The following is an 11,351-nucleotide window of genomic DNA, read 5'->3' as shown; positions in this document are numbered from 1 at the left end:
GTTCAGCAGCAGGATTTGCCTGGATTAGTCTGGACATGTAACAAACTGGACAGTTGTAGACCCACTAGAATTTGTAAAACCTCTGTCTACTCCTGACTCTGTGACCCAGGATCAGGGTGCCTGAGGCCAGTGTATGAAAAATAAAGGACATTATATAATCTGCCTTCCAAACTTGCACACGAACAATCAATTTTTCTGTGTCTTGATAGATGGGAGTTGATTGTCAAACAGGGGAAAAAATGGATTTTTTTTCAATTTTGAAACTGTAAAGTGGCCATTATTGAGAGGCCTCACTTTCACTCATCTGAGACACAAAGTATAGGTGTTTCTTCCTGACACTTTAGTATTAACACATTTCTATGTATTGGAAAGATTTTTTCAGTGTATTTTCAGTAAAGAAAGGCATATATTTCCTTGTATTTGAGACAATAGACTAATTGATTAATTTGAGGAAAAATATTTGGTGAAACTCTTCAGCATTAAGGTTTGTAATGTGTGCAAGGGAACATTTCTTCCAAGCACTCTATTGAAAGACAACCTAGAATAGGTACAATAGAACAAAATCAGAAATGCTTATTGAAGAAAGATGAAGATAAAGAAATTAAAGAGCTGTGGCTCATGAAAGGACAGTAATTATGGTGACTTAAAAATGAGTTAGTGTGGTTTAAAAGCACATTTTATTCGTAAATGCAAGATAATCTCATTTGGGGGGGATGTACAGAAAGATCAATATCATGCCTCCTATCAACATTCAGTTCTTTTCAGACTGAATCAAGAAATACCCCTGAGCAAAAACATGGTAAGGCTGAATACGAGACATATGATTTTCAATGTGTTAGTTGTCTGCACTGTTGTTATTTGCCATCATGTCTCTCTGTGAGCATCCTCTTCAATGCACTTTGAGCACATGAATTATGCTAAATATATTAACCCACACTGAGTAAAAATTGCTGTAAATCTGTGTTAAGGTCAGTGTTGTACCTGACCTTTAAAACTCAGAAAGCCTTGACAGTTTATCAGTCACATTTCCTAGAATAAAAGCAGATATTTTGGTATGGCCTACTATGTACTCAATAGCCTAATTGTTTTGTGTATTCAGTATTCTGACTTTGAACATTTGCTGCTGAAAATGTTGGCACTGAGATTATTCTAACCCTGTATGTCTGAATAATCATTTTTTTTGTTGGCAATTGCCAATAATATATATGAAGCTGCTCTTAGTGATCACAAAATCTTTTAGCCTTAGGAGATACAGTGCGAATACAAGCCGAGCACAGTTTGAGCTACAAAAAAACTCTCTAAGGAACCTTTCAGGGTATTGTGATAAAAGCTGAAATTTAAGTTCCATTGAAATTAAGTTCCACTGAAATTTAAGTTCCACACAGCAAGAAAACTATTTTCTTTCCTGTAGGATATGGTTCCCATATTGCCAATATGTATTTAACTTACATGACCAAGCAATCCAACTGATTTGTCAGATTTTTAAGGTTCTGTGTGCTGAGGTACATTACTATTTATCTCAAATGAAAAACTTCACATGTTAATTTGTGTTAATTATGTTATGTTAATTTCATATAGTGAAATAATAATTTTATTTTGGTCTTCCACAATTTTTTAATTTTTTGTTCTTCCATATTTCTAAATCCTTATGTGTAAGAGCCGAGAATAATAGCAACATGTAAAATATGAAAGACTGGTCCTAGGTTTTCCATTATATGTGTGAAGCAAAAAGAGTTTTACTTGTCTAGAAGATGAGTGTGAAGTCCTTACTTTGTGAATATCATTGAGACATGCACAGATCTAGTGCTACCATTCAGTTTGATAACAGAAAAATTGGTGAGGCAATTGCACCAATGATGCCAGTGATAAAAGATTATTTAAGCGAGTTTTTAATTATGTAGTTTACTTTTTTTCCTGCCTTCTCAGAGCATACATGACATAAATTAAATTGCTCATATGATCCCTTAACATCACCTAGGTTCAACTAGAATCACAGCTTCCTAGCAAGAGGTGGCATTCTTTTCCTTGCTGTGAACCACCTGATTTTTATTTTGAGGAAAGGAAAGAGAATATGAAATAACTGGAACCAGGAAGGAAGGAAGGAAGGAAGGAAGGAAGGAAGGAAAAGAAAGAAAAACAGTCTACAGGGTTGACAAGCTGTAAGCCAAATTATGCTACTTTTTGGTTTGCTGCCTCTCCTGAGCAGTTAGATCAGCGTAGATGAATTTAAGAGAATGTGCTTGCCCAAGAGACACACGCTGTCGTTCCCATCGCACGCTGCCACACTCCTCATCCTTACTGAGAGCTAGTCAGCCCAGCAATGTGAAGTTGGCCGCCGGGTTACTTTGCAAGCAACGCGGGTTTTTTTAACCCCTTCTTTTCCCGCCCGTTTACTCTGTTATGCGCAGCCGAGGCAGCAGAGGGAGCTCAAAGATTTTGGTCATCGGCGAGAGACCCGGGGAGGCCCGGACAGAGACGGACACTGCCAAGGGCAATTGCAGCGACAGCGAAGGACAGGGTTCGATGTATTCGGACTTCTTTAAAGCTCATAGCTTAGATGCATGTCCCATTAGCAGCTGGCACTTTTAAATACAGGGTACCAGTGGCCAGGTTTTATTTTGAACTTGTTGCTAACTTAACCTGTTCCATTTACAGTTTGGAAAAAGAGGTATTTATTAAGAATATAAAAATTCTTTTTGAGTCTAAAAAGTTGTTCTAATGAGTTGCTCTATGCTTAAAGACATATAACAGATATTAAGACATAGGTAACTGAATTTTAAGGACGACAGTAAATTCAACTGATAAAACAGCGATAATTGAAGAAATACTGAACTGCAGTGAACTGACTTTTGTTAAACCGTGCAGAAATTCAGTTTGTGAAATAATGCAAGATGGTTTTCATTTTCATTTAAAGGTATAAAGATTTTCATGTGTTTTAGAAGTTCACCGTCAGTGTTGTGGAGAAGTAAAGCTAATAAACCACACAACTGAAAGTCCTATCTAGACAAAAGCATTTGTACTTCTGCAAAGACTTGAGTCTCTGAGAGGTCATCAGCTGCTGACAGTAAGTAGAAGTCTGTTGTGAACTATATCAGTAAATACATTATTAACAAAACACAAGCATCATGAAGGTCAAGGTTGTGCAAAAGTGTCCAGTTTTTGAATGCATAAAAACAAGAGAATTAAAAACCTTGTGGTTCTGACCAGGTTTAGTATTTTCTGTAACATACTACACTACCTGGAACTATTTGTTACAGACCAGGTCATCGCCTATCTTGACTGTTTCAATTTGCTTTTGAGATAACACACAGCAGAATGCATTTTCATTATAAAATAGAAATATTGTACCAACTTAACTAAGTTGCACCGAAAGAAAATGCTTATAACTCTCTGGTTTTAGAGAGAAAATACACTTGAGATGTGAACTCGGTCATCTTCTTCCCAAACTCAGGACAATTTTGTAAGTGTTAACAACTCCAGTTTTATATATATCCTTTATACAGAAATTCAGTGGCTGGGTCTTTGTGCTTTACTGACCTTGTGGTCTGTCTCCTCTTTTGGACCAGATTCATTCACCCAGACATTAGAAAGTAGCTGTGGAACACTATTCTAATCATGTGGGTATTGCTTAATCCTCCGATTGAACCTGAATAAATCTCTCTGGATGCCATGTCAATCTGTTTGGGATTTGCAATCTGGAAAGGCCCCCAAATACAAATTAAAGTCATTTTCTATCTGGAAAAAAAAATCATCTACCTCTCTCAGTAACATCTACTACTATGTTCCAAGGGAGGTAAAGAACAGGCAATTGTTAATACCACTTGGAGATAGGGGGCTATAAATATTTGACGATATGAATTTTTCTTATTGTTTTGCTAACTACAGGTCCTTGGTTATGTTATGGTTTATTAGTAAGTTTTTTGTTTGTTTGTGTTGTTGGTTTTTTTAAATATATCAATTATCTTTAGTGTGTGTTCTGGCATTCCAAGTACATATGCTGACCCCTGAAATTGTTGGGATTTCAGAGTATTTCCCATATTTGGATCTTACCATGTCCTGCAGTTATTCTGTCATCTCTGTATTTTAACCCTTTCTGCCCCCAAATTACTATGTAACTGTTTTCAAAGAGGTATTTTTCCCTTTCTTCAAAAAATGTGAAGCACTTGTAGAGAGAGAAAGAATGCCAATATCTCCCCTCACTAGATTTTAATGATTATATCTGTGCTCCAAGTTACTAGCATATGTCTCACCTTTCAATGTGGTTATCCTGGGTGTTTTTGTCAATTCACAGTTCAGTATCTAGTTTTGCTATCTTTAGACTCAGATGTTTTTTCCTTATTTTGTTAAAATCTCATCTTTTTGTACTGCATCATCTGCCCTTCTTTACTAGACAAATTTTAAGTGTATGTACAAAAGCATGCAATACACTTCTATTTGCTCCAATTTTTATATACCAGTTCAAAGTTTTAATCATTCTATTATTTCAATGCAATACCTCTATGGAAGAAGGACTTTTAAAATAAAGTATACATCTCCGTATGCACTGTATAGGATGAAATTATAAAATATTATTAACAAAGTGACTTAATGAATTGCCATTTTTGAGGTTAGAAAGGTGGAACATTATAGAAACTAATATCTATCTAATAATTATTTCATTGCAACTGTCAAATAAAACTTACAGAGAAATAAAAAAACCTCTTCAACCCTTGGCTTTACTTTTCCTTGTTTGTGATGGTATAATGATGTCATTTCTGTTAGAAAAAATCAATTGCTAAGTTAGACATTCTCACTTTCTATTCTTAGAAGTGGATTTCCTTCTTTGTTTAGTTCCAAGTGAAGAGAAGCCCTAGCTAGCTTTAGAACTGATAGAACATATTTAATTTGAACTTCAAACATTGACTAAGTTAAAATATCTTACCATGGTTGTCTCTGCAATGGATCCAAAGCTGTTTATAAATATGTTGCATGTGACATTAACTGGAGGACCTGCAAAAGAGAAAAAAACCACCAGTCCCTGTTCCAGAATTATTGCTTATTGGTTGACTATTCAATATAGACCATTCAGAAACAATATTTACTGACTTTTGAAGAAATAATGCTACATTCAAACTTATTTAATGCATGATTAAATCGAATGGTTTCTAATAATTTTCCTTTTGATTTTTCTCAAAAATCAATTTTTTTTTTTAATCTGGCCAGGTTAGGAATTAAAAAAACCCACAGCAACAAAGTTCAGTGTAAACCTACACACATGCTTCTGTATAAAAAAGAAAAAATCAACATCTCATTTGAAATAGTTAGTAAAAGTACTGTATGTGTATTTCAGTGAGAATGCATGTCACTTCTCACAACAATTAGGGGAAAAGTGACTTTCTTCACTCAAGGCAGCTTCTACCTTCAATGTTATCTGTCATCAGTAGGAAAAGAAATGCATTGTTGCTCCTCTTATCTCTGCTGCTTAGAGGAAAATAATTTAGATTCTATTCCCATTTCTCTTAATTTCACAAAGTGTTTAAGAGTCCATTTATAACTGAAATCTTTGTTACCGTGGGTCCTCAGTCAACTGTTGTTTTGTCTTATCTTGCATTGTGAAGTATCAGTAGTGGCAGAGCAGTCGTTATGATAACTGAACAATGAATTGCCTCTTCATGAAAAAGGGTTTAAATTATTTTCTAGAAGTCTCTTTAAAATTGTCATTGTGGAAAAGCATGCTAATTTTTTCCATTATTCCTCATCAAATTCAGTCTGTGTCCAATAGAAACAAGGTTTTTCCATCACAAGGTTTTTTTGTTACCTTCCTACAACTCAATATTCTTATATCAATAAACCAGTTCAGCACTGGAGAACCTGGATTCTTTTTGCAGCTGTAAGCAGTCTAACAATGAGAGATCTATATCTGGAATCTGAGGACTGGTCTTATAAACCTTTATGTAATATCTCTTTTAGCATCACTGAAGAAAGAAACTGCTCTCCCACTACTGGTGGTTTGAAAATAGCAAAATCTAACATGATCAATAAATTTCACGTTAAATACTTGAAGAATCAGAATGTCCATTAAAAATTGTGCCAATATGACAGAACTTGGAAAATCCAGCTTGCTTTCCTGACAGCAAAAATTGTTTTGAAGTGCTGTACAGCAATTGCAACAGAACACTTCTACATGTACTTCAGCCTTTGCAATACACAAGACTACACCTATGGAGCAGAATTCTCAGGTAAGGAGGTAACACTTGCAGCCACTTTGGTACTCAGTTAGAGTTTTTGAGCATATCCAGTACTTCTGAGAATTCAGTAACAGTTTTACATGCTCAGCTCCTGAAAAGGATCAAGGGAAAAAGGAAAAGCAGGGAAGATGAATGAAGGCAGAGTCACTAAACACTGTCAGGGAGAAAATTGTATTTCTTGCCCATGTTAGTTAATTTGTTTGCAAGGCAGTTTTTCTTCCAAACACTTCCATGTTGTAGTATTTGCCATCATTTCAAATTTGATGTGATATTATCTTGTTTAAAATGCTTTAAAGTACAAGTTTGCTATATCAACATAGTTGCTTTTATTAAGAAAAAAAGCTCTGAATCGCTACAGTGCTGATGCCTAATTTCAAATTACAATAATATAGTTAACAGCTAGTTAAAAGGAGCACAAAAGTAGACGCTAAAAGTAGCTTGTAAATGTTTTAGAGTTAACTCAAAGACACTGTGCTGAGAGTAAAAATGAACTTCCCAAAACATGGTCAAAAAGAATCACGAATGAGAAGCTGTAAAAGCTGGAAGTCATATTCAAACACAGGAATTCAGGCAAGTTGAACATAGATTAAAGAGAGGCAGAAAAGAAATAGAGCTAAAACTCACTACAGACAGAAAAGCTAACAATGATCCCTATCTACAAGGTGTTAAAAATAGAATCCTGCCAAGATCTGAAAGCTGAAAGAAGATGATTAAGCTACAAAAGTATCCATGAAAGTGAAGAAGGTCAGAGCAGAAAAACCAAATGAAGTCTTTATAGCAGCATTTGTCTCCAATTGCTGGCTGTGTCAAATACTAGAGCCATTCTGCTGGAATTTTGTATGAGGACTGCAGAAGACATTTCAGACTAAGTGAACAGGAACAAACTGACAGGCTGAGGTGATATAAATCCAGAAATTATAAAAATCTTTGCAAAATGGTAGAAATACAATTCACTGTGCGTCAGCTATCACCTGTGTCAGTTTTGTAATCAGTGGAAACGTGTGCTATGTACAGCAAGTATAACTTGAATTAAAAAAAACCCCAGACTTCAGGTATGATGGTGGATGGCATGAACATGAACTCTGTCCCTGTAAACCTTACCTCTGTACCAGCCAAACTGGTAGAAATAATGAGAACTTTTATAATGAAGAGATATAGATTAATATTATATATAGATACATCATATAGATTACTATATTTATATATTAGGGAGAAAGATGTCAAAAAGTCAAAAAGGATCAAAAATTCTATGACAAGCTTCCACAAAAAACTAGCTTAAGTAGAACATGACCCTTCACATTGGAAAAGGTATACAGCAGGGTGCAATCTGTAAGCATACAAATTTTTAAAGATCAAAAGGAAGTAATGCTTCTCCATTTCTCAGTATGTCAAGTGTTAATAAAATCAGTAAAATAATCACCAAATTTAAAGCAAACAAAAAAATTACACTTTTTAATATTCCAAAACACAAAGGTTTTATTGCCAGAAAATATTTAAAAGGCCAAAACAGCTTCCAGAAGGGATCAGGAGAACATATGTAACTAAATTTTTTTTTTTTTTTCAGTTAAATCCTGGCTTTCAAAGTTTCTAAACTGATGATTGTTGAATAATGTTTGCCAATAGCAGGGCAAGTAACACTTTGCATTTTCCTATATAAATGGCCAAATTTTTACCTTAATATTTAAATTTTTTACACCTAGGTTACGTAATTGTGTTCAAATTTGAAAGGCAATGAAGTATTTTCATATTTGCAGGAATGGATATAGTTTGCAATGTGGACTCTGAGTAAGAGAAGCCCCTTGTTATAGGTTTGATATAACATTAAAAAAAAAAATATTGCAACTGGAACAAAGCTTTTACAATAATTCTCAATTTGCTGTTGTATTCCATAGCTGAATAAATACCATGTCTTCTCTATTATATCTGTTGAACAAGAACTGACATACAGATATAGCTGAGCACATAGACAAAAATACATAATTTTGTCCTCTTGACCAAGATTAATTATGACTAAAATTGGTAGTTAAAAATCTTGTCTGCATAAGAATTTTACTGGAACAAAAAATGATTTAAAATGAATGTCTGAGTCATCTTATTAGGGCTTATCCTCTTTCTTTGAAACTATCATCAGTTTAATACCTCAAAAAGGCGTTAAGCCCCAGCACTTGTTCTAGGAGTAATAAAACTAACCAAAAAGTGGCAAAGTCACTTAAGGAGATATACTTAGTGGTAGGTCTGAGTCATTCTGGGCAGATCTGTTCAAACCTCATAGTTGTCCAGAAGATTTAGAATGTGCACTTTTTGAAAATGAACAACATCAAATTAGGTTTTATCTCTTTAAGTTTCGATGGTTACAAAACAAGGCTCTAAATCCTTTGAATGATACTTTCAAGAAATACTGCATTGAATTTTGTAATCTCTAAACCATGTGCCTATTCTTCACTGTAGCCTCATGAGAAGATTGTGATTGGATGCTGTCCATGACAAACTATAAAATTAAATCCCCAAATCATATAGAGATGTGTTTGAAATTCCAGTGCACGTTTATAATTTCCTGAGAAATATCAGCATCACTAACTTAAAAAAAACCAAAACATTTCCAGCTGCAGTAAATCCTGGGTAATAAGTTTATATATACACAACCAACTGTTTATGGTTTGCTGATGAGGAAGTAATCTGACAAATCTCTTACATGGTCCTTATGAATCAGACTGGGCAAACTCTGGTAAAACCAGCACATAGCAGTGGCTTTAGAGTCAAAACCACTTAAGTTTCTGGAACTTGGAGATGTCAAAAACCTATAACATTTCTTGCTGAATAAGAATTAAGATGGAAAGGCAGTGACAGATGACTTAGAGGAGAAAGCACTGCCAGCTTGAAGGAATATTTTTGTAGTAAACATGGAGTAAAGCCTTACAGTGAAACGTTAGAGCTAAGAGAATCTCTTGCACTCAGGAAGATAGGCGTAGGAGAAAACAATTAAGGTAAAGTAAGAATAATATAATTTTTAATCATAGTAGGTTTATTATTTAAAAATATTTTTTATATTCTGGGTAATTTATAGACCGATACCTTGTTTAAAGCCTCAGTAACAGAGGTAAATATGGTTCCACTATAATATTGCAACTCCTTGTTTTCAAAAGAAAGAATAGTCAAATTTACCTAAACTTCCCAGATTGCAAAAGTTAGAATGGATGGCATTTGTCTGTATGATACTTTGCATATTCATATAAAAATATGGTTTATGTAATCCTTCATTAAATACTCTAACATGCCTGAGTCTGGATAATATTTTTCATACTAAGACCCTCAGAAGACTTAATCATTCCATTTGCAAACTTTGCTGTTTCAGTCTTTTTTGAATCTGCTTTGTCTTGACTGAATCTCCTTTGTGATAAGTGCATAAAAGGCACATGCCAAGAGACAATTCCAGGTATTGAAAATTTGCAATTTCAGTGCAGAACTGGGCACAGGGAAAAGAATAAGAGGAATGATGGTCCTTTTGGCATTTCAGGGAACAAATGTGAGGAATATAATTTGGTGGTAGAATTGGTAACTAAGATAAGCTGTTTTGAGTTTGATGGTCATGTCATTAACACACTCTTTAGAACCAGACAGATATGAAGATTCGGCCGATCTTTCACAGAACTTGCTTTCCAGAGCGTTTCACACTATGACAACCCAAGGTGGGAATTTGAATCCATCAGTAACCATTTCAGGAAAGAAAAGAAACCAACAAATGGTATTAGACAACCCGAATGTAATGACAAGCTATGTTTATGAAAGGCCTGCAACTGGGCAGCTGTGAAAGTGGCAGGGGAAAAATGTATTGCTACAGAAATGAACAGCCATACACCCAAAAGAAAGGCAAGAGAAGGCACTTTTTTTTTCAGTGAATGTACTTTCTAGTTTTCATATTTGTTTCAGAAATTGCATTTGTTGAGCAGTAATACTGACATACTGAAAACCTGAAAGTTTAGTTTTGAAACTACCTTTGAAATTTGGTCTGATCCTCGCATCATAGCCTGACATCCTGCCCATCAGCTTATCCAGGAAATCGGATGGCGACATTGGCATGCTACGAGATCTTGCACTGTCTGTTTCCTTTGTGGCTACCAAGCTAACAGCAAGGAAAAACAAACAAAGAAACAAACAAACAAAAATTTGTTACAAGTTTTGTTAGCGAAACTTTGATTTTATTTAGCAAATTATAGTTCATTTTTGTAGGAACAGGAAAACAGGAAAGCTAAGACAGTCTTTCAAGCTAGTTAATGCTTCAAAAACAGTAGTAGCAAAGAAATTGAAAGAGTAAGCTCTTTCTATATCTGTCATTTAATATGTAAATTTTATTCTGCTGTGCTGCACAGTTATATGTTACTTCTTCCATAGATCTTCTGAAGATTAATAACACTTACAGTAATCGATATCATTATCACAGAGTTAAATGTCATCTACAGAAATAGCTGTGTACATGAAATGTCACATTTTGGAGTCTGAGACTGATCTATTTGAACTGGGTGTGCTGTGATAGAAGCCTGGATCAGAAAAAAGAATATTAAGGGTCTTGATTATTAGAATAGCACTACTATCACCAATTTTGGGTTTATGTTGATATGTAACCATAATAAAACAGATCACTCTCTTGGCAGGTGGTATTCTTTAACATTGTCTTACAGTTTCATTTTCTGTTAAAACAAAGGTGACTGCTACAGTGGGAAAAAAAAAAACAACCTGTAGTGGTTTGGTCCAAAATACTCATTACTGTTTATCTTCTGTGAGATAAGAATTAGGAGAAATGCAAAGCAGGCACCAAACTTGAAAGAATATAAAGAAGTTTATTAACAGACCTAAAAGAGGGAAAAAAAAATTATACCACCTTCAGAACTCTCCTCCTCCCCCCACCTTCCTCCCTTCTTCCACTGACAATGTAAAAAGACAACCCTTGAGATCTTCAATCTGTTTACCACTTCCATAATAACCTTGTTCAGTCCATTTAGGAAGAGAAGTCTCTTCTTGCTCATGCTATGAAAACAGTATCACAACAAGACAGCCGCCCACTTCCAAATATTGTTCAGTCCATTTAGGAAGAGGAGTCTCTCTGCCTGCATGTGAGTCCCTTCCCCC

The 11,351-nt window shown here is 34.9% G+C and overlaps 1 protein-coding gene across 4 annotated transcripts in view; it reads right to left on the bottom strand.

The window, feature by feature from the left end:
- The window catches only part of GLRA3 (glycine receptor alpha 3), a 91,038-nt gene that overhangs the window by 58,201 nt on the left and 21,486 nt on the right, over nt 1-11,351 (bottom strand). For 3 of the 4 annotated variants that reach the window (XM_017744629.1, XM_008641563.2, XM_017744631.1), the window contains 2 exons: nt 10,220-10,347; nt 4,922-4,989 (listed from right to left, as the gene is read on the bottom strand). In XM_017744629.1, the coding sequence (XP_017600118.1) occupies nt 4,922-4,989; nt 10,220-10,347 (196 nt within the window). The remainder of the gene's footprint in view (nt 1-4,921; nt 4,990-10,219; nt 10,348-11,351) is intronic. The other variant, XM_017744630.1, reaches the window with a different exon arrangement.

The sequence above is a fragment of the Corvus brachyrhynchos genome, unplaced genomic scaffold (assembly GCF_000691975.1).
Source record: "Corvus brachyrhynchos isolate BGI_N302 unplaced genomic scaffold, ASM69197v1 scaffold17, whole genome shotgun sequence".
In the NCBI taxonomy this organism is placed as follows: Eukaryota; Metazoa; Chordata; class Aves; order Passeriformes; family Corvidae; genus Corvus; species Corvus brachyrhynchos.
The sequence above is the reverse complement of the archived record's forward strand: the minus strand, read 5'-3'. Positions and strand labels throughout refer to the sequence as shown.